Source organism: Pseudophryne corroboree, chromosome 6 (assembly GCF_028390025.1).
Source record: "Pseudophryne corroboree isolate aPseCor3 chromosome 6, aPseCor3.hap2, whole genome shotgun sequence".
Lineage (NCBI taxonomy): Eukaryota > Metazoa > Chordata > Amphibia > Anura > Myobatrachidae > Pseudophryne > Pseudophryne corroboree.
This window is the reverse complement of record NC_086449.1, coordinates 516667267-516692143: the sequence shown is the minus strand read 5'-3', so window position 1 is coordinate 516692143 and position 24877 is coordinate 516667267. Positions and strand designations below refer to the sequence as shown.

The following is a 24877-nucleotide window of genomic DNA, read 5'->3' as shown; positions in this document are numbered from 1 at the left end:
CTTAGGAGGGGGGACCCCACGCATTTTTTTTTATTATTTTACAGTGTTTAATTAAAAAAAAAAATAAATAAATAAACCCCAGCACGGATCACACAGATCCGGCCGAGATTGATTGTAAAAAAAGTCGGCAGTGTTTTGCTAATCACTGCCGTAAAAATAGGTAAAAAACCACGAATGACATCGACATCGGAAGAAAAGAAAAACCCGAATACGACAGCTTAGTAAATCCATCGTAATCAATTCAAAAAGTTGCAGTTTTACACTGTCGATGTCATTCGTGATTGAACTTTGACCTTTTTTCGGAAATTACGAATCTTAGTAAATTTACCCCAATGAGAGGTCTTGTTACCTTATTTATTCACCTACCCTTGTATATAGCATTCTATTCTATTCAAATACTACTGTGACTAATAAATCTAAAATCTAGTCATCAATTAAATTAAAATGATCTATTCATTCATATAAATGAATATTAGCAATGAGTGCTATACCACAAAAAGATCATGAATGACTGTCCAATTATCATTTTTCAGTAAGTGTCCAGAGGAAACTCTAGTTCACATACAGTATACATACTGTAGAGTCCAATCCAATTCAGGTGTGCGAGTCTCTTCAGGGACAGTATAGCTGTTATTCAGAATCTATGGAAATCGGGTTACCAACATTTAATGAGTATTATAAAGCAACCAGTAATAATACTGTGTCCAAAAAAATAGGATTTTACTTACCGTTAAATCTATTTCTCGTAGTCCGTAGAGGATGCTGGGGACTCCGTAAGGACCATGGGGAATAGACGGGCTCCGCAGGAGATAGGGCACTTTAAAAAAGCTTTGGATTCTGGGTGTGCACTGGCTCCTCCCTCTATGCCCCTCCTCCAGACCTCAGTTAGAGAAACTGTGCCCAGAGGATATGAACAGTACGAGGAAAGGATTTATGTAACCTAAGGGCGAGATTCATACCAGCCACACCAATCACACCGTATAACTTGTGATAAACTACCCAGTTAACAGTATGAACAAGTAACATAGCCTCGGTTCAAGACCGACCAACTATAACATAACCCTTATGTAAGCAATAACTATATACAAGTCTTGCAGAAGAAGTCCGCACTTGGGACGGGTGGCCAGCATCCTCTACGGACTACAAGAAAGTGATTTACCGGTAAGTAAAATCCTATTTTCTCTAATGTTCTAGAGGATGCTGGGGACTCCGCAAGGACCATGGGGATTATACCAAAGCTCCCAAACGGGCGGGAGAGTGCGGATGACTCTGCAGCACCGATTGAGCAAACAGGAGGTCCTCCTCAGCCAGGGTATCAAACTTATAGAACTTTGCAAAGGTGTTTGACCCCGACCAAGTAGCAGCTCGGCACAGTTGTAGTGCCGAGACCCCTCAGGCAGCCGCCCAAGAAGAGCCCACCTTCCTAGTGGAATGGGCCTTAACCGATTTAGGCAATGGCAATCCTGCCGTAGAATGCGCCTGCTGAATCGTGTTACAGATCCAGCGAGCAATTGTCTGCTTTGAAGCAGGAGCGCCAACCTTGTTGGCCGCATACAGAACAAACAGAGCTTCAGTCTTCCTGATCCTAGCTGTTCTGGTCACGTAAATCTTCAAAGCCCTGACCACATCCAGGGACTCGGAGTCCTCAACTCTGACCTATCCACGTGAAAAATCAGGTATGGGCTTTTATATGATAAAGCCGCTAATTCCGAAACACGCCTTGCAGAAGCTAAGGCCAACAACATGACCACTTTCCAAGTGAGGTATTTCAACTCCACTGTTTTGAGTGGTTCAAACCAAGGTGACTTGAGGAAACTTAATACCACGTTAAGATCCCAAGGCGCCACCGGAGGTACAAAGGGAGGCTGAATATGCAGCACTCCCTTCACAAAAGTCTGTACTTCAGGAAGAGAAGCCAATTCTCTTTGAAAGAAAATGGATAAGGCCGAAATTTGGACCTTTATGGACCCTAATTTTAGGCCCAAATTCACTCCCGTTTGAAGGAAGTGAAGCAGACGGCCCAAATGGAACTCCTCCGTAGGAGCAGCTCTGGCCTCACACCAAGAAACATATTTCCGCCATATACGGTGATAATGTTTCGATGTCACATCCTTCCTAGCCTTGATCAGGGTAGGAATGACCTCCTCCGGAATCCCTTTTTCAGCTAGGATCCGGCATTCAACCGCCATGCCGTCAAACGCAGCCGCGGTAAGTCTTGGAACAGACAGGGCCCCTGCTGCAGCAGGTCCTGCCTTAGAGGAAGAGGCCACAGATCTTCTGTGAGCAACTCTTGCAGATCCGGATACCAAGTCCTCCTTGGCCAATCTGGAACAATGAGAATTGTTCTGACCCTTCTTAGTCTTATTAATCTCAACACCTTGGGAATGAGAGGCAGAGGAGGAAACACAGACCGATCTGTACACCTATGGTGTCACCAGAGCGTCTACCGCTACCGCCTGAGGGTCTCTTGACCTGGCGCAATACCTCTTTAGCTTTTTGTTGAGACGGGACGCCATCATGTCTATTTTAGGCAGTCCCCACCGATCCACGATCTGTGTGAAGACTTCTTGATGAAGTCCCCACTCTCCCGGATGCAGGTCGTGCCTGCTGAGGAAGTCCGCCTCCCAGTTGTCCACCCCCGGGATGAACACTGCTGATAGTGCGCTTACATGGCCTTCCGCCCAGCGCAGAATCCTGGTCGCCACTGCCATGGCCACTCTGCTCCTTGTGCCGCCTTGGCGGTTTACATGAGCCACTGCCGTGATATTGTCCGACTGAATCAGAACCGATTTGTTCTGAAGCCACTCCTCCGCCTGGCGTAGGGCGTTGTAAATGGCCCTTAACTCCAGGACATTGATGTGGAGACAAGTCTCTAGGCTTGACCAGAGACCTTGGAAATTTCTTCCCAGTGCGACAGCCCCCCAACCTCGGAGGCTCGCATCCGTGGTCACCAGGATCCAGTCCTGAATACCGAACCTGCGACCCTCTAGGTGGTGAGCACTGTGCAGCCACCACAGGAGAGATACCCTGGCCCTGGGAGACAGGGTGATCCGTTTCTGCATATGTAGATGGGACCCGGACCATTTGTCCAATAGGTCCCATTGGAAAGTCCTCGCATGGAACCTGCCGAAAGGGGTGGCCTTGTATGAAGCCACCATCTTCCCCAGAACCTTTGTGCAATGATGCACCGAAACCTTTTTTGACTTTAAAAGGTTCCTGACCAGGGCTATGAGCTCCTGAGCCTTCTCCACCGGAAGAAAAACTCTTTTTTGGTCTGTTTCTAGAATCAGGCCCAAAAAGGTCAGACGCGTTGCAGGTACTAGCTGGGATTTCGGTAAATTGAGAATCCAGCCGTGCATCTGCAATGTCTTCACGGACAGAGACACGCTGTCCAGCAACTTCTCCCGAGATCTCGCCTTTATAAGGAGATCGTCCAAGTACGGGATAATTGTGACACCCTGCTTGCGCAGGAGCACCATCATTTCCGCCATTACCTTGGTGAAAATTCTCGGGGCCGTGGAAAGACCAAACGGCAACGTCTGAAATTAGTAGTGACAATCCTGTACTGCAAATCTCAGAAACGCCTGGTGAGGGGGGGAAATCGGAACATGAAGGTACGCATCCTTTATGTCCAGGGACACCATCCAATCCCCTCCCTCCAGGCTGGCGATGACCATTCTGAGCGATTCCATTTTGAACTTGAACCTCTTCAAGTACAGATTCAGGGATTTTAGATTTAGAATGGGTCTGACCGAACCGTCCGGTTTCGGTACCACAAAACAGGGATGAATAATAACCCTCTCCTTGCTGGAGATGAGGAACCTTGATTATCACCTGTTGAATGTACAATTTGTGAATTGCCGCTAACACTAGCTCCCTCTCTGATGGGGAAGCCGGCAGAGCCGATTTGAAAAACCCCGCGAGGGGGCATGTCTTCGAATTCCAATCTGTATCCCTGGGAAACAATCTCTATTGCCTAGGGATCCACCTGTGATTGAACCCAGACGTGGCTGAAAAGACGAAGACGTGCCCCCACTTGATCTGACCCCCCCCCCCCCTCTCCACAGCGCCACGCTGTGGACTTTGCGGAAGTAGGGGAGGACTTCTGCTCCTGGGAACTAGCTGAGTGCAGCTTTTTTTCCCTTGCCTTTACCTCTGGCAACGAAGGATGATCCTCGTACCTTCTTGTTTTTATTGGAACGAAAGGACTGCATTTGATAATGTGGTACCTTCTTAGAATGCTGCAGGGGAACATAAGATAAAAAATTTGATTTACCGGCCGTAGCAGTAGAGACTAGGTCCGAGAGGCCTTCTCCAAACAACTCCTCCCCCTTGTAAGGCAATGACTCCATATGCCGCTTTGAGTCGGCGTCTCCCGTCCACTGTCCACAAGAGCCGCCTAGCAGAAATAGACATAGCGTTTATTCTAGAGCTTAGTAAACAAATGTCTCTCTGAGCATCCCTCATATACAAGGCAGCATCTCTGATATGCTCCATGGTCATTAGAATGGTATCCCTATCTAAGGTGTCCATCTCCATAGATAAGGAGTCTGCCCATGCCACGACAGCACTACAAACCCAGGCCGACGCCATGGCCGGCCTAACTATAGTTCCTGAATGTGTGTAAATGTGCTTCATGGTAATTTCCTGCTTGCGATCAGCAGGATCCTTGAGGGAAGCAGTATCCGGAGAAGGCAGTGCCACATTCTTGGATAAGCATGTCAGCGCCTTGTCTACTTTAGGCGCAGATTCCCATTGTATCCGATCCTTCTGTGGAAAAGGATACGCCATGAGAATCCTTTTGGGAACATGGAGTCTCCTATCCGGAGATTCCCAAGCCTTTTCGCATAATTCGCTTAGCTCAAATGATGACGGAAACGTGACCTCAGGCTTTTTCCCTTTATACATGTGAACCCCTCGTGTCAGGGGCAGGGGGTTCCTCCGTGATATGCAAAACCTCTTTTATGGCAATAATCATGTACCTAATACCTTTTGCCACCTTCGGCTGTAATTTTGCATCCTCATAGTCGACACTAGAGTCAGTATCTGTGTCGGTATCTGTGTCAGCGACCTGGGATATGGGGCGCTTTTGAGACCCTGAAGGTCCTTGCACCACAGGGACAGGCACGGACTGGCTACCTGACTGATCCCTAGCTTCAGCCTTGTCTAATCTTTTATGCAGGAGATTTACATTTGCATTCAAGACATTCAGCATATCCACCCAGTCCGGTGTCGGCGTTGCCGACGGCGACCTGACATTCAAGCACTCCCCCTCCACATTAAGCGAGCCTTCCTCATCAAACATGTGGACACACACGTACCGACACACTGCACACACCCAGGGAAACTTTTTCTGAAGACAGTATCCCCTGAAAGGCCCTTTGGAGAGACAGAGAGAGAGAGTGCCAGCACACACCCCAGCGCAACAACCTGGAGACCAACACAGAATGCTTTTCCCCAGCAGCGCTGTATTATACTGTATCCGCCAATTATGTGCCCCCCCCCCCTCTCTTTTTAAACTCCCTTCACCGTGTGTAAGCAGGGGAGAGTCCGGCGAGCTTCCTCTCAGCGTTCTGTGGAGAGAGAAATGGCGCTGGTGAGTACTGAGGGAGAAGCCCCGCCCCCTCGGCGGCGGGCTTCTGTCCCGCTCAAAATCGTGTAAAATGGCGGGGGCTCAATTATATACATGTACAGTGCCCAGCTGTACATGTATATACCTGTTTGCCATCTAAGAGGTGTTATTATTGCTGCCCAGGGCACCCCCCCCTGCGCCCTGCACCCATACAGTGACCGGAGTGTGTGAGGTGATGTGGAGCAATGACGCACAGCTGCAGTGCTGTGCGTTACCTTTGTGAAGCTGAAGGCTTCTGCCGCCTGAGACGTCTTCTTGCTTCTGTTCTTCTGGCTCTGTGAGGAGAACGGCGGCGTGGCTCCGGGGGTGGACGCCCAGGACGAACCTGTGTTCACCCCCTCTGAAGCTAATGCTGTCCAGTAGCCGAGGAAGCAGATCCTATCAGTTAAGTAGGTCTGCCCCTCTCTCCTCAGTCCCTCGATGCAAGGAGCCTGTTGCCAGCAGTGCTCCATGTGAAAAAGTAAAAATCCAAACAAAAATGCTTTCCGTAGCAAAGAACTCAAGAGAGCTCCCTGCAGTGTGCCCTTCATCCTCTGGGCACAGTGTAAAACTGAGGTCTGGAGGAGGGACATAGAGGGAGGAGCCAGTGCACACCCAGAATCCAAAGCTTTCTTAAAGTGCCCTATCTCCTGCGGAGCCAATCTATTCCCCATGGTCCTTACGGAGTCCCCAGCATCCTCTAGGATGTTAGAGAAAAGGCTGATAAAGTACATGTGTACCAAATAATAAAAGATGCAAACTTACCTGTGTATCTTTCTTGTACACAGTCACTGTTTTGATTTTCACTGTTTTTTGCTTGATTTTTAACCTTGAAAAATGATGTAAGTCAGTATCGGTCCCGTGCAAATCCTGTGTGAAAGTACATGGAGTTGCAAACCCTAACTACAGTACATGTGATCAATCTATTTATATTCACATTAAATCTATTCCATTATTTTATTCCAATATTTACTATCTTATTACAAGCATTATTCTATCACCATAGCCATTATTCCCACTCTCATCAAGGTATCCTTACACATTCCATATTCCATATATAACTCTACAGCTACTAGCACTTCTCTCCTAGATCTACACGCCAGTGCTACTGTACCCGTATTCACAATCCATATTCCCAGGCTGCTTCCATCTTCCAGTACACCCACCAAGAGCAATCCATGTCTTCCGTACCGCAAGACCGAGCACCTACAGTACAAACAACCATCAAAAAAATCTCTGAGTCCAGAGCTACTGTAAGTGTGGTATAAAACTGCACTTACTCGCACGGACATGCTGGGTAAGTCTAATTGAACCTATCCCTGTTACATTGTCATATTACTATCATGGATTATGTCTTCAATGAGGGTCAAACAAGCTGTATTATCTATTCAATAATGGGGAAGGAGATATATAAGATATCTTAATGACATTGGGGGAGATGTATCAAGCATTGGAGATAAAGATAAAGTACCAACCAATCAGCTTCTGTTGTTTTATATACTGTGCTTGAAAATGACAGAAGCTGATTGACTGGTACTTTATTTCTCTCCAAGGCTTGATACATCTCCCTCTTAATGACATAAAAATTGATTAACCTGCTCTGAAAAGTTATGATGTGCAAGGAATATTTAGTTACAGTATTCTCCAATTTTGCACATTTGCATGTAGGTTTACGGATATGTTTATTGGCTAGTATGCAATATGTTTTTGACTGGGAAGAGGCTAACTGGATGCTTAAGTACCAGAATTTTGGCTGGCAGCAATAATGCTCACAAATAATGTCCCTGACAAATGGCAAAAATGTTGTCATTTTAAATGATCGCGATATTGAGTTTCAAGGGCTCCACTTTTGTGGTATTGTTTCTGCTGGTGTTGGGAGAAACATTTTTGGACCCACATATCATCTTAGGTGGTGTATTTTATAAGGACATGTATACATAACCCAGTGCAATGAAAAGTAATAAAAAGATTCAGGGGGGTATGCAATTAGGTGAAAAAATTTAGCTTTTTGCTATTTTTAGGGCGAATGGGGATTCGGCCTATGCAATAGCAGAGCCGTTTTTTCACCTAGGCGGAAAATGCGGTATGGGCGGAAAACACGTGGATAGGCGAAGCTACATGTTTTCCAGCAATAACGTGGGCCTTTTTCGACGCTTTTGAGGCATTTTTTGCCAACGCCTTTTCACTTAAAAAAAGGTGAAAAGGCACTGGCGAAAATGCCTTCAAAACGGATGAATATGGGGCTAATTGAATACTCAGTGGGGTGAATTCATTAGCTCCAAAATGATCGGAGCTAATTGCATACCCCCCTCAGATAGATAGATAGATAGATAGATAGATAGATAGATAGATAGATAGATAGATAGATAGATAGATAGATAGATAGATAGATAGATATGTAAATAAGTGTGTGTGAGGGGTGTATGTATGTGTGTGTAGATAGATAGATAGACAGATAGATAGATAGATAGATAGATAGATAGATAGATAGATAGATAGATAGATAGATAGATAGATAGATAGATATAGAGATGCAGTCAGACGGCACTCGGACAAAAGTCAAAGAAACAGCGCTTGCTTCAACGTTTCGAGATTTATTACCTCGTTATCAGGAAAAGACCTGATGACGAGACAATAAATCTCGAAACATTGAAGCAAGCGCTGTTTCTGTGACATTTGTCCGAGTACCGCCTGACTGCATCTCTACATTGGATTGGATCCCGTGCATAGAGAGATCTTTTCGTTATCACTGTCGCCTACCATTGATTTATATATATATATATATACATACATACATACATACATACATACATACACACACCCCCACACACACACACACACACACACACACACACTTGTTTACCTTGATGGGGATGTGTTTTTGTATGGCTCCTGTTCCTAGTCCTCTATAGGAGGGCAATCTTGTTTTGGTTGTCTGGATACCATAAAAAATGTACACTAGAACCTTGTGGAATGATATAGGGTGGACTTTTTTACTTTTAATGAAAAATAGGAACCTTCCTACAGTGCTGTAGTGTAAAAGCAATAGCACATTTTTTTCTTTCCTATGTTTAAACATCTTCAGATCCTATGCATTTTTCATGCGATTTTGAGCTCTCTTTAACACAGAGATATTTATAACAGACCACTACATATAGGAAACACTATTAAGGTTGTTCTTGAGAAAAGCAGTGACATGTGAGTCATCCCATGCTATTATAGGCTTCCCCATAATACCACAGCTCTGTGAAATCTATATATAGAACTGGATACCTGGGGATTTGAGCCAACTTGTAACGGGAAAGCATGGAAATGTAATACTGTATTGAATTCACAGCTGTATGTAGATTATTTCCCTTTACACAATATATGCAGCATTTGAAGTAAACAAGACAAACACTCATTTCTTTTAAAATAAGACATACGTATGAATAAAAAATGTATTAAGGTGCTTTCTGTCATTTAATCTAAAATAATAGCATTGTTGAATGTATGTTCATTTTCCATCATTATTTAGATAATTGTGTTGCCATGCCACTAATATCACAGATTCTTAACTCTCCATTTGTCCATGTGTATACCATGTCTGTTACCCATTCATACATTAGCATAGAATTGGTACAGTACATTAGGAATGCTTCAATACAATATAATACCGATTTATTATTTCTATCAAAGATTTGACCCACATTTTGCATGTTAGGAATGATGTAGTACAGACCTAATCTTATTTCACAGCTGTAATTGTATCTTTGAAAGTAGTAATGCTATAAATTTTCAAAGACTAAAAGTCCAGGATACTACCACATTAACGCCTTCCCTTTATACTGTGTGTTTTACATTTCAGTTTTTCTCCTAATGGCTTATTTTATATACCTTACTTTCAGATTCGGAACCCAGCCTCAATTCTTCAGATGTGCCATCACCGACTGATCAAGTGCACTTAGAAATTATAATAATTATTATTATTATTATCTTTACACATATGGGTCTATTCAATTAGTGTCGGAATTTCCAAAAAGTCGGAAAAACTGCACTTTTCACCTTTTTTAGGTTGAATCTGGATTCAAGCTATCAATTCTAGTGCCCTTTTTCCGACTTGTCGGAAATTCTGACAAGTCGAAAAACAGGTGGTTCGGTGAATTCGTCTGCCAATACAACTGTTTTGTCGAATTTGCTGGCATTTCCGATAGGTTTTTGCCCATTTTCGACAATGCCGATTCGACGTTAAAAAAGTCAGATCGACATTGTCGAAAACGGGCAAAAGCCTGTCGGAAATGCCCGCAAATCGAATAGTGAAGTGTCGGCACACTAATTCAACACACCTAATAGGCTACAATGGATAAAGCCATCTAAAGATGGTGTTAGCTGTAAGCCAAGGAATTTGCTAAATTTCACAATTTTGCAGCCCCATAAATGAAGCGACCATAACAGGTATTTCCATTTCTGCGGTCTCTCCTTTTTAAATCATGGAGATACTGACTTTTTGTGGGTACTCCCTGAAAATGTCTGTTTTCTGGGGATTTAACACAAAATGTATTTTGATAACGTTTCCCCTAGAACAATACAGAGTGATCAGATGAATGACTAACACACATCAAATAAATATAGAACAAAGAAATACGCTTTTCAATAGATAATTTCAAATTCTTTTCATTCACATCATACTTTTAAATCCTCACCATAGCAACTACAAGTTAGTCTATAGTCTGATATATTTAATGTTACATATTTTGATTACACTGTACAGTAATAAGCTCTAAAACAATATGTACAACATTGTCCAATCATTTCTTGTATATTTCATACTTCAAACTAGTATTTGATTAGAAATGCAGAACTACATTCAATAAAAAAGGGCAATGGCATGCATGAATTCATGTTTTCAAGTATTTAGATCTGTATCACTATGTCCTGCATTGCAATATCATTTTTACTCTGACAGAAGAAACATTCTGGATAATCCTACTATAATAAACAGGACCGTAGATTATTTACATGATGAATATACTGTTTAAGCCTCAGGGAGTATTAGCACAGGACAGGAAAAGCTTAACACTGTGAATGGTTATGTAAGCTCCAAAACAGATTTGTTCTGGAGGTATAAGCATATTTTGGGGCAAAAAATAAAATAAAAAAATCTTATGCATATAAGAAATTCACTTATTTTTATCTATTTAAGAATTTCATGCAGAAGAAAGCAAAATTCATGACCTACTGTATGCCCAGACACATTGGAGACAAGGGATAGTAAAACCACTGTTATTAAATAATATACATAATCATTTCAAGTGAGCCATGATTTGCATTGATTATATACCTATGTCATAAATATGCCATTTAAATGTAATATTCAAATGTAATGACATTATTAATATCTAGAGATGAGCGCCTGAAATTTTTCGGGTTTTGTGTTTTGGTTTTGGGTTCGGTTCCGCGGCCGTGTTTTGGGTTCGAACGCGTTTTGGCAAAACCTCACCGAATTATTTTTGTCGGATTCGGGTGTGTTTTGGATTCGGGTGTTTTTTTCCAAAAACACTAAAAAACAGCTTAAATCATAGAATTTGGGGGTCATTTTGATCCCAAAGTATTATTAACCTCAAAAACCATAATTTACACTCATTTTCAGTCTATTCTGAATACCTCACACCTCACAATATTATTTTTAGTCCTAAAATTTGCACCGAGGTCGCTGTGTGAGTAAGATAAGCGACCCTAGTGGCCGACACAAACACCGGGCCCATCTAGGAGTGGCACTGCAGTGTCACGCAGGATGTCCCTTCCAAAAAACCCTCCCCAAACAGCACATGACGCAAAGAAAAAAAGAGGCGCAATGAGGTAGCTGTGTGAGTAAGATTAGCGACCCTAGTGGCCGACACAAACACCGGGCCCATCTAGGAGTGGCACTGCAGTGTCACGCAGGATGGCCCTTCCAAAAAACCCTCCCCAAACAGCACATGACGCAAAGAAAAAAAGAGGCGCAATGAGGTAGCTGTGTGAGTAAGATTAGCGACCCTAGTGGCCGACACAAACACCGGGCCCATCTAGGAGTGGCACTGCAGTGTCACGCAGGATGGCCCTTCCAAAAAACCCTCCCCAAACAGCACATGACGCAAAGAAAAAAAGAGGCGCAATGAGGTAGCTGACTGTGTGAGTAAGATTAGCGACCCTAGTGGCCGACACAAACACCGGGCCCATCTAGGAGTGGCACTGCAGTGTCACGCAGGATGTCCCTTCCAAAAAACCCTCCCCAAACAGCACATGACGCAAAGAAAAAAAGAGGCGCAATGAGGTAGCTGTGTGAGTAAGATTAGCGACCCTAGTGGCCGACACAAACACCGGGCCCATCTAGGAGTGGCACTGCAGTGTCACGCAGGATGTCCCTTCCAAAAAACCCTCCCCAATCAGCACATGATGCAAAGAAAAAGAAAAGAAAAAAGAGGTGCAAGATGGAATTATCCTTGGGCCCTCCCACCCACCCTTATGTTGTATAAACAAAACAGGACATGCACACTTTAACCAACCCATCATTTCAGTGACAGGGTCTGCCACACGACTGTGACTGATATGACGGGTTGGTTTGGACCCCCCCCAAAAAAGAAGCAATTAATCTCTCCTTGCACAAACTGGCTCTACAGAGGCAAGATGTCCACCTCATCTTCACCCTCCGATATATCACCGTGTACATCCCCCTCCTCACAGATTATCAATTCGTCCCCACTGGAATCCACCATCTCAGCTCCCTGTGTACTTTGTGGAGGCAATTGCTGCTGGTCAATGTCTCCGCGGAGGAATTGATTATAATTCATTTTAATGAACATCATCTTCTCCACATTTTCTGGATGTAACCTCGTACGCCGATTGCTGACAAGGTGAGCGGCGGCACTAAACACTCTTTCGGAGTACACACTTGTGGGAGGGCAACTTAGGTAGAATAAAGCCAGTTTGTGCAAGGGCCTCCAAATTGCCTCTTTTTCCTGCCAGTATAAGTACGGACTGTGTGACGTGCCTACTTGGATGCGGTCACTCATATAATCCTCCACCATTCTATCAATGTTGAGAGAATCATATGCAGTGACAGTAGACGACATGTCCGTAATCGTTGTCAGGTCCTTCAGTCCGGACCAGATGTCAGCATCAGCAGTCGCTCCAGACTGCCCTGCATCACCGCCAGCGGGTGGGCTCAGAATTCTGAGCCTTTTCCTCGCACCCCCAGTTGCGGGAGAATGTGAAGGAGGAGATGTTGACAGGTCGCGTTCCGCTTGACTTGACAATTTTGTCACCAGCAGGTCTTTCAACCCCAGCAGACCTGTGTCTGCCGGAAAGAGAGATCCAAGGTAGGCTTTAAATCTAGGATCGAGCACGGTGGCCAAAATGTAGTGCTCTGATTTCAACAGATTGACCACCCGTGAATCCTTGTTAAGCGAATTAAGGGCTGCATCCACAAGTCCCACATGCCTAGCGGAATCGCTCCCTTTTAGCTCCTTCTTCAATGCCTCCAGCTTCTTCTGCAAAAGCCTGATGAGGGGAATGACCTGACTCAGGCTGGCAGTGTCTGAACTGACTTCACGTGTGGCAAGTTCAAAGGGCATCAGAACCTTGCACAACGTTGAAATCATTCTCCACTGCACTTGAGACAGGTGCATTCCATCTCCTATATCGTGCTCAATTGTATAGGCTTGAATGGCCTTTTGCTGCTCCTCCAACCTCTGAAGCATATAGAGGGTTGAATTCCACCTCGTTACCACTTCTTGCTTCAGATGATGGCAGGGCAGGTTCAGTAGTTTTTGGTGGTGCTCCAGTCTTCTGTACGTGGTGCCTGTACGCCGAAAGTGTCCCGCAATTTTTCTGGCCACCGACAGCATCTCTTGCACGCCCCTGTCGTTTTTTAAAAAATTCTGCACCACCAAATTCAAGGTATGTGCAAAACATGGGACGTGCTGGAATTTGCCCATATTTAATGCACACACAATATTGCTGGCGTTGTCCGATGCCACAAATCCACAGGAGAGTCCAATTGGGGTAAGCCATTCCGCGATGATCTTCCTCAGTTGCCGTAAGAGGTTTTCAGCTGTGTGCGTATTCTGGAAAGCGGTGATACAAAGCGTAGCCTGCCTAGGAAAGAGTTGGCGTTTGCGAGATGCTGCTACTGGTGCCGCCGCTGCTGTTCTTGCGGCGGGAGTCCATACATCTACCCAGTGGGCTGTCACAGTCATATAGTCCTGACCCTGCCCTGCTCCACTTGTCCACATGTCCGTGGTTAAGTGGACATTGGGTACAACTGCATTTTTTAGGAGACTGGTGAGTCTTTTTCTGACGTCCGTGTACATTCTCGGTATCGCCTGCCTAGAGAAGTGGAACCTAGATGGTATTTGGTAACGGGGGCACACTGCCTCAATAAATTGTCTAGTTCCCTGTGAACTAACGGCGGATACCGGACGCACGTCTAACACCAACATAGTTGTCAAGGACTCAGTTATCCGCTTTGCAGTAGGATGACTGCTGTGATATTTCATCTTCCTCGCAAAGGACTGTTGAACAGTCAATTGCTTACTGGAAGTAGTACAAGTGGGCTTACGACTTCCCCTCTGGGATGACCATCGACTCCCAGCGGCAACAACAGCAGCGCCAGCAGCAGTAGGCGTTACACGCAAGGATGCATCGGAGGAATCCCAGGCAGGAGAGGACTCGTCAGACTTGCCAGTGACATGGCCTGCAGGACTATTGGCATTCCTGGGGAAGGAGGAAATTGACACTGAGGGAGTTGGTGGGGTGGTTTGCGTGAGCTTGGTTACAAGAGGAAGGGATTTACTGGTCAGTGGACTGCTTCCGCTGTCACCCAAAGTTTTTGAACTTGTCACTGACTTATTATGAATGCGCTGCAGGTGACGTATAAGGGAGGATGTTCCGAGGTGGTTAACGTCCTTACCCCTACTTATTACAGCTTGACAAAGGGAACACACGGCTTGACACCTGTTGTCCGCATTTCTGGTGAAATACCTCCACACCGAAGAGCTGATTTTTTTGGTATTTTCACCTGGCATGTCAACGGTCATATTCCTCCCACGGACAACAGGTGTCTCCCCGGGTGCCTGACTTAAACAAACCACCTCACCATCAGAATCCTCCTGGTCAATTTCCTCCCCAGCGCCAGCAACACCCATATCCTCCTCATCCTGGTGTACTTCAACACTGACATCTTCAATCTGACTATCAGGAACTGGACTGCGGGTGCTCCTTCCAGCACTTGCAGGGGGCGTGCAAATGGTGGAAGGCGCATGCTCTTCACGTCCAGTGTTGGGAAGGTCAGGCATCGCAACCGACACAATTGGACTCTCCTTGTGGATTTGGGATTTCAAAGAACGCACAGTTCTTTGCGGTGCTTTGCCTTTTGCCAGCTTGAGTCTTTTCAGTTTTCTAGCGAGAGGCTGAGTGCTTCCATCCTCATGTGAAGCTGAACCACTAGCCATGAACATAGGCCAGGGCCTCAGCCGTTCCTTGCCACTCCGTGTGGTAAATGGCATATTGGCAAGTTTACGCTTCTCCTCCGACAATTTTATTTTAGGTTTTGGAGTCCTTTTTTTACTGATATTTGGTGTTTTGGTTTTGACATGCTCTGTACTATGCCATTGGGCATCGGCCTTGGCAGACGACGTTGCTGGCATTTCATCGTCTCGGCCATGACTAGTGGCAGCAGCTTCAGCACGAGGTGGAAGTGGATCTTGATCTTTCCCTAATTTTGGAACCTCAACATTTTTGTTCTCCATATTTTAATAGGCACAACTAAAAGGCACCTCAGGTAAACAATGGAGATGGATGGATTGGATACTAGTATACAATTATGGACGGGCTGCCGAGTGCCGACACAGAGGTAGCCACAGCCGTGAACTACCGCACTGTACTGTGTCTGCTGCTAATATATAGACTGGTTGATAAAGAGATAGTATACTCGTAACTAGTATGTATGTATAAAGAAAGAAAAAAAAACCACGGTTAGGTGGTATATACAATTATGGACGGGCTGCCGAGTGCCGACACAGAGGTAGCCACAGCCGTGAACTACCGCACTGTACTGTGTCTGCTGCTAATATATAGACTGGTTGATAAAGAGATAGTATACTCGTAACTAGTATGTATGTATAAAGAAAGAAAAAAAAACCACGGTTAGGTGGTATATACAATTATGGACGGGCTGCCGAGTGCCGACACAGAGGTAGCCACAGCCGTGAACTACCGCACTGTACTGTGTCTGCTGCTAATATATAGACTGGTTGATAAAGAGATAGTATACTCGTAACTAGTATGTATGTATAAAGAAAGAAAAAAAAACCACGGTTAGGTGGTATATACAATTATGGACGGGCTGCCGAGTGCCGACACAGAGGTAGCCACAGCCGTGAACTACCGCACTGTACTGTGTCTGCTGCTAATATATAGACTGGTTGATAAAGAGATAGTATACTCGTAACTAGTATGTATGTATAAAGAAAGAAAAAAAAACCACGGTTAGGTCACTGGTATATACAATTATGGACGGGCTGCCGAGTGCCGACACAGAGGTAGCCACAGCCGTGAACTACCGCACTGTACTGTGTCTGCTGCTAATATATAGACTGGTTGATAAAGAGATAGTATACTCGTAACTAGTATGTATGTATAAAGAAAGAAAAAAAAACCACGGTTAGGTCACTGGTATATACAATTATGGACGGGCTGCCGAGTGCCGACACAGAGGTAGCCACAGCCGTGAACTACCGCACTGTACTGTGTCTGCTGCTAATATATAGACTGGTTGATAAAGAGATAGTATACTCGTAACTAGTATGTATGTATAAAGAAAGAAAAAAAAACCACGGTTAGGTCACTGGTATATACAATTATGGACGGGCTGCCGAGTGCCGACACAGAGGTAGCCACAGCCGTGAACTACCGCACTGTACTGTGTCTGCTGCTAATATATAGACTGGTTGATAAAGAGATAGTATACTCGTAACTAGTATGTATGTATAAAGAAAGAAAAAAAAACCACGGTTAGGTCACTGGTATATACAATTATGGACGGGCTGCCGAGTGCCGACACAGAGGTAGCCACAGCCGTGAACTACCGCACTGTACTGTGTCTGCTGCTAATATATAGACTGGTTGATAAAGAGATAGTATACTCGTAACTAGTATGTATGTATAAAGAAAGAAAAAAAAACCACGGTTAGGTCACTGGTATATACAATTATGGACGGGCTGCGGAGTGCCGACACAGAGGTAGCCACAGCCGTGAACTACCGCACTGTACTGTGTCTGCTGCTAATATATAGACTGGTTGATAAAGAGATAGTATACTCGTAACTAGTATGTATGTATAAAGAAAGAAAAAAAAACCACGGTTAGGTGGTATATACAATTATGGACGGGCTGCCGAGTGCCGACACAGAGGTAGCCACAGCCGTGAACTACCGCACTGTACTGTGTCTGCTGCTAATATATAGACTGGTTGATAAAGAGATAGTATACTCGTAACTAGTATGTATGTATAAAGAAAGAAAAAAAAAACCACGGTTAGGTCACTGGTATATACAATTATGGACGGGCTGCCGAGTGCCGACACAGAGGTAGCCACAGCCGTGAACTACCGCACTGTACTGTGTCTGCTGCTAATATATAGACTGGTTGATAAAGAGATAGTATACTCGTAACTAGTATGTATGTATAAAGAAAGAAAAAAAAACCACGGTTAGGTCACTGGTATATACAATTATGGACGGGCTGCCGAGTGCCGACACAGAGGTAGCCACAGCCGTGAACTACCGCACTGTACTGTGTCTGCTGCTAATATAGACTGGTTGATAAAGAGATAGTATACTACTAATATTATATACTGGTGGTCAGGTCACTGGTCACTAGTCACACTGGCAGTGGCACTCCTGCAGCAAAAGTGTGCACTGTTTAATTTTAATATAATATTATGTACTCCTGGCTCCTGCTATAACCTATAACTGGCACTGCAGTAGTGCTCCCCAGTCTCCCCCACAATTATAAGCTGTGTGAGCTGAGCAGTCAGACAGATATATAATATATATAGATGATGCAGCACACTGGCCTGAGCCTGAGCAGTGCACACAGATATGGTATGTATGTGACTGAGTCACTGTGTGCTGTGTATCGCTTTTTTCAGGCAGAGAACGGATTATAAATAAAAGTGGTGGTCACTGGTCACTATCAGCAAAACTCTGCACTGTACACTACTGAGTACTCCTAATGCTCCCCAAAATTAGTAAATCAAGTGTCTAAACGGAGAGGACGCCAGCCACGTCCTCTCCCTATCAATCTCAATGCACGTGTGAAAATGGCGGCGACGCGCGGCTCCTTATATAGAATCCGAGTCTCGCGATAGAATCCGAGCCTCGCGAGAATCCGACAGCGTCATGATGACGTTCGGGCGCGCTCGGGTTAACCGAGCAAGGCGGGAAGATCCGAGTCGCTCGGACTCGTGAAAAAAAACATGAAGTTCTGGCGGGTTCGGATTCAGAGAAACCGAACCCGCTCATCTCTATTAATATCTTAAGTAATGTAAAAATGATTGGACATGTGACTAGACAGACTCATAAGCACTTCCCCTTCTATCCAGCCTCTGTAATACTCATCTACTTTCTGCATTCCTTTTATGTGCTCGCCCATAGCGTCTCTAAAGTGTAAGCTCTTGTGACTAGGGTCCTCTATCCCTCTATGGTCTCTACAAATTATGCAATCAGCAGATTACAATGATGTATATTTGTAAAGTTGTGAACTTGTCTGCTACTGTACTATATGATCACCCATGTACTACAGTATATAATTATGCTTTATGTTTTTTCTAATACTGTATGTATGGTGAAACCAGTGTTGGGTTGTGGCATGAAGGTCCCACCAATGGAAAAGGAGTGGTAAGGACCCATATCAGTCACCAGTCTGTGGCCCTGCTCCACCAAGTAAATGACCCACAATTAGAGTGTTTTATTTGAGTGCACTGTCTGGAACCTGAATCATAATGGAGGAGAAGGGTTCTAAAGCAGTGATGCTCTCCAGGGAATTTCTCTTGTACCCTTGTGGGCCAGCTCAATCCTGGGTTCAACAGAAGCCTTGTATAGCTATAGATATACTAAATGGGATCCGGTCAGGATCCCAATGATCGGGATCCCGGCTGTCAAAATACTGACGCCAGAATCCCGACACAGATCAGAGTGCCGGAGAGGTAAGCTGCGGGAGGGTGTTGTTGGTGGTGTGTTAGGTTTAGGCTGCAGGGAGAGGGGTTTAGGCACCCCCCTCCAGAAGGGTTAGGCTTACGCTGTGGGTGGGGAGGGTTAGGTTTAGGCTGCAAGAAGGAGGGGTTAGGGTTAGGCACAACCGGGGGGATAGGATTAGGCTGTTGGGTGAGAGGGGGGGAGGGTTAGGTTTAGGGTGCAGAAAGTGAGGATGAGGGGGTTAGTTAGAATTGATTCTAACAAACGGAATGCCGGGGTCAGTAGTTTGACCACCGCCATCACAACTGCCGGTATTTCAGCCCCAACCCATTATATATATCTCAATCTTGATTCTGGCACTTTACACTTGCATGCATAAAATATTAAACTTGCTCCGGTGCCCTCAGTATCACACTGCGCAGCGGCAGTGTTACTTACATACAGTCACACTTCTGCGGCACTCAGCAAAAAACGACAGTGAGGAGGGTCTCCTGGTCAACGTTTCAATGATGAAAATGAGTTAATCATTGAAACATTGACCAGGAGACCTGCCTTACTGTCATTTTTTTCTGAGTGCCGCAGAAGTTTGTGTATATCTATATATATATATAAATATCACTCGCGGCGGCACTCAGGACTGCATATCAGAATGAATCACAGACGCATGAAGTAGTTTATCAATAATTGATAAGCTACTTTATGCGTCTGTGATTCATTCTGATATGCAGTCCTAAGTGCCGCCGCGAGTGATATTTGTATGGAGCTGTATGCTAATTGCAGCTTAATTCGGAGGGCACCGGGCAAGTTCATTGTGGAGATTATCCGAGTGCCGGATTATTGCATTCTATATATATATATATATATATATATATATATATACAAACTTCTGTGGCACTCAGAAAAATAAAAAAAATAAAAAAAAATATATATATATATATATATATATGTATTACAATAAACGATGAGGCAGCACTCCCATAACCAAATAAACCATGGTCCGGTGCCCCCTTAGGTATCCCACAGCACATGACCCAACATGAAGTTCATAATAAACTATCATTGCTGTGGTTTAAGATTTATAACACGATTGCCACCTTCGGTGTTGTTTATACATATACAGTATGATAATAATAAACAGCATTTTTGACCATAATCATTGCAAGCTCTCACAAGCAAGATCCTCTGCCCTCATGTGCTTTTCCTTCCCTTATTCAGGGCTGCCATCAGGGGAAATTGTCGGGACAGGAGTCCTGGCCTACACAAATAGGGACCCAAGGTAGCAGCAGTGTAGATTGGTGCCGGGTCACCAGTTTCAGCTGGCACACTGGCAAGCTACCATGGAGTGCCGGTCATGAGCCAATCAGACCTCATGGGCCGGCAGCTAATCAGGAGCAGCAGCAGCTCCTGATAGGCTGCTGGTCTGAGGGCTCCGACTGTGCAGCAGGTGCCACATTTGAAATGCCTGCTGGTCTGTGGTTGCCTGCCTGTGTGCTTGCTAAAAACAGCTGGCAGCCCAGCGCCAATCCTGTACAGGGGTGAAGAAGGATCAGGAAGCAGCAGGAGCCTGAGGACAGGAGAGATTCCAAGATATAAAGGTAGAGGTGAGAGCAACACACACAGTCACAGCTGGAGGAGTCAGACCAACCTTTTGAGAGCTCTCTAAATCACTGCATGTGTTATACTGTCTCTCCATCCTGCATGTGTCATGCTGTCTCTCCATGCCTGCATGTCTCATGCTCTCTCCATGGCCCTCATTCCGAGTTGTTCGCTCGCTAGCTGCTTTTAGCAGCATTGCACACGCTAAGCCGCCGCCCTCTGGGAGTGTATCTTAGCATAGCAGAATTGCGAACGAAAGATTAGCAGAATTGCGAATAGAAATTTCTTAGCAGTTTCTGAGTAGCTCCAGACTTACTCCTACATTGCGATCAGTTCAGTCAGTTTCGTTCCTGGTTTGACGTCACAAACACACCCAGCGTTCGCCCAGACACTCCCCCGTTTCTTCAGACACTCCCGCGTTTTTCCCAGAAACACCAGCGTTTTTCGCACACGCCCAGAAAACGGCAAGTTTCCGCCCAGAAACACCCACTTCCTGTCAATCACACTCCGATCACCAGAATGATGAAAAATCCTTGTTATGCCGTGAGTAAAATACCTAACTTTTGTGTAAAATAACTAAGCGCATGCGCTCTGCGAACCTTGCGCATGCGCAGTAAGCGACTAATCGCAATATAGCGAAAATCGGCAACGAGCGAACAACTCGGAATGACCCCCCATGCCTGCATGTCTCATGCTCTCTCCATACCTGCATGTCTCATACTGTCCCTACATCACTGCATGTCTTAAACTATCTCACCAGGTGAGTGTGGCACTGAACTAGGGGCATTATGTGGCATAATGTGATCTAAGGGCACTAAAAAGTTGGACAAAGTGTACTAGGGCATAATGTGTACCAAGGGAACTACAAAGTGTCATAATGTGAACTATAGGCCACACCGCTGCCAGCCTGTCCCTGCTCTCTGCCTGGAATCAGGAAGAGAAATGGTTTGTAAAAGATGATGGCAGCTTTAATTTTGATTGATTTGTTGATTGGGTAACGATTTGGTTTATCTGGCTATTTCAGTGTATTTTATGTGGATCCGGCTTTATAAACTGTATACATATATAAAATATGTGTAGAATCAATGTGGCTTTCATATATTTAGTAAAGATTCTGGTTGTCTTTGTGTATGCAAATTTACCACAGTTTTCTCTCCTACATGTCTGTATTTGTACAATTTCATATATTATATGACAGATTGACATGTTATAATAACACCCAACCCCCACAACCCAAACTTTGACTATTTTTATTAAACTTGTTTACGCACCAATTAAAACCCCACCCCTGCTGTAGCTCCACCCACATTATCTGCAGGTCCACCCACATCTCCCTGCCCCTTTCCAGGGAGAAAGGGGGCCTGTCTATTTTTTCAGTCCTAGGCCTCAGAATTTATGGTGTCAGCCCTGTCCTTACTAATACCATTGTCAACTTCCTACAATGGCACCTAACCGTTGAGTTCAGCCGCCCTGCTGCTTATTTGGGTATTATAACCACCAGTGCAGCAATGTTTATAAACTGTGTGCTTGTCCAATGTTCTGTACTGTAAGTCACCTTTTTCTTGTTTTATTCATTCTGTTTTTGTTTCTGTACTTTGTAGAAATAAAGGATATTATTATTATTATTATTATTATTATTAATAATAATAATAATAATAATAATATATGAAGATACAGCATCCTACTTGACTCATCCAAACTCTTATATAAACAAGAAATAATTATTTATCCAAGTATTGGATGTGTTATTTGTGATTACATTTTTCTGCAGTACAATTGCATACAGTTTACACTGTGAATAAAAAAAAACCAGGGTTATAACTACTATCAGGCAAAAAATGTGAGCTTATTTGTGGTTGATACTAGTACTGCAGTCAGATCAACAATCAGATGTCAATGAGAAGCTTAATCAGTAAACCCCCCTTTACTGTATCTACAGTATATTTGAGCACATGCAGTAAATTGATTATGTGCATTTTTGCCCACACCAAGTCAATTTCTCTGTGTACTTAAGTACCAAGTAGATATGATATCATTACATATGGACATTTTTATAGAACAGCAACCAAGATATAGTAGGTACAACCTATTTTTACATAGCTGTATAATATCAAGATTCTGATTGCGTCTTAATTTTACAATATATTCTGATTGTGTCTAAACGTTATAATATATAACCAAACAATATAACAAACAAATTATACAAATCAATTTGTCTCTCTGTGGGGCCCACTATGAGTCCATAAAAGCATTAATTGAGCTCACCGTGGAAAGAGTGCTTTTCACTGACATGTCTTTATTGTTTGGCTCCTAATACTAACAGAAAAACCCACCTCAGAATGTAAATACATTTACTGGCTGTTGGGCTACATTTAATAATACTGAATAGCCTTGTTTAACATGAAAGAAAAAAGGTAAACAATTGTTAGATGCTGTATACAACTATTAAAAAGTAAAATGCATATATAAACACTTGTATAGTATAGGAAGGCACATACACAGTACAAATCATAAAATCATTGCAAATTACAAGCTAATATTTTGGATGGTACATTTTTCTGGGTAGTGTTTCCTATTACATAACTTTTTGTGTAGAATATAATTACAGTATGTAATAGTCATATTAGCTTGTATGTATTACTTACAATACAGTATGTTACAGACGTTGGTTCTTTAAATAATAATAATGATGATAATATTAATAATAATAATTAGAGATAATAAATGTACTACAACCCTACATTAGGAAAATGTACCTATTCCTGAATTATGTCACGATAGTGGAATTACATGAATAACGTTCACACATGAAAGTGATAAAAGCAGGTAGATGTTGAACATAAGGTAGAGTACTGTAGATGTATTGGTGCTAGCTTTCCTGCATGATCCCACTCTACCACAAGGTTTAAAGACTAATGCAATAATAATAAAGCCACCTCCTATTTGAATTTGTAACACAGGGGTGCTCCTTTTCAGTACATGGCAAATGGTATCACTGTAAATTAGTAATATCTTCCTATGACGTGCACTCAATTTCCTTAATCCCTACTGTATAATAATGGAAAATAATTTTATCTCAGTTGTCAGCAAGCACTACACTATATGGGGAACGTAAAGAGTGGGCTTATTAATGCACAGAATATCATTAACAAAATCAGATATGTGTTACTTAATGCAGTGTTGAAATGAAAATGAAAAGCCATCGCTTGTACAGTACCATAGATAGCATAGGGAAATGCTATGGCGGCAGTAAAGGATAGTATATGCCTATACCTTAATGTGCTGCATAACAATTCTCTGCACGCGTTGGATATTATGTGCTATTGATCTAAATAAAGTGCGTGCTGAGTGTACTAAGGAATGGAAGAATATATTGTCGCCATAGCTAAATGATATGTGGACACTAGTACCGTATGGGGACCCTAGTTGCAGTGTGGGTACATAGGGAGGACAGCGGAAGGCGGGTAGCAATGCATGGATGGAGCTGTCCATGGTGCTGGCTGTGTGAGCCTGCTCGGTTATAGGAGCATGGTGCGGGACTACATAGATAGTGACTACGGCAAACACTCGCTGCACGGGCTATTGTCTCACATAGTGTACAGTACATAGCTGGTATGAGGTAACATTAATTCATGTTTTCTAAGAACAACAGGTATTTGTGCTTGCTATATCGCTGCAGTGGATCTTCCTGACAGATTAATCGATATGCTATTATTATTGTTATTTTCAATCGTATCTCCCCTAGGCAGACTTTGTCGCTGGAATACTGTGCTGGGAAGTGGCTGGGCACCTTACCGGCCGTCGTGAAGAGTAGCAGGCAGAGCACAGGAAAGCAGCAGCGCCTTTGCATGGTAACACCGTCCGTCATAGCGATCCCCTGATTTATAGCAGCATCTTACAGGCAGGTCAGTGTGTACTGTCTTTTCCAGATGCTGTGCGTACTCCAGGCTCCCCGGGAAGATCCCAGCAGTGTGCTTACAGCAGTGGCTAGCAGTGTGCTCCCAGCAATGTGCTGCAAGCAGTGCCCAGCAGTGTGCCAGGCTCCCGGCGGCAGCTCTCAGCCTGCACTACCACCACGTGTGCCCGGGCGGCCACTCAGCTACGGAGGCTGCTCCTGTGTAACTGAGCTGAGGAAGCTTCTGCTCATCTAACAAAGGGCAGCGAGCGCTTCCCTGCCAAGGGCTCTTAGGGGAGTAGTGAAGTGAGGTCTTTCAAAGCTATTTGCTCCCGGGGGTACTGGCCTAATGTATTTCCTGTGAACTGCATCGTGCTATGTATATCCTGTGCATTGCAGCCAACGTGCTTTCTATCTGTACTTTAACTCGATCAGCACAAAGCAGGAAAGACTCTTATATAATAATTACATGTGTGTTTCATAGTAAACTGCCCCCCCGAAATGTCCTATAATTCTCAAACACGTTTTTCTCTGTAACTAGTATATACAAAAGTTATAACC

At 44.0% G+C, this 24877-nt stretch overlaps 1 protein-coding gene across 1 annotated transcript in view; it reads right to left on the bottom strand.

Annotated features, from left to right (window-relative positions):
* Positions 1–24620, bottom strand: part of PTPRR (protein tyrosine phosphatase receptor type R) — a 415965-nt gene extending 391345 nt beyond the window's left edge. Inside the window, exon 1 of the mRNA XM_063927466.1 lies at positions 24217–24620. Coding sequence (XP_063783536.1) covers positions 24217–24289 — 73 coding nt within the window. The 5' untranslated portion in view covers positions 24290–24620. The remainder of the gene's footprint in view (positions 1–24216) is intronic.
* Between the last annotated feature and the right edge of the window lie 257 nt (positions 24621–24877).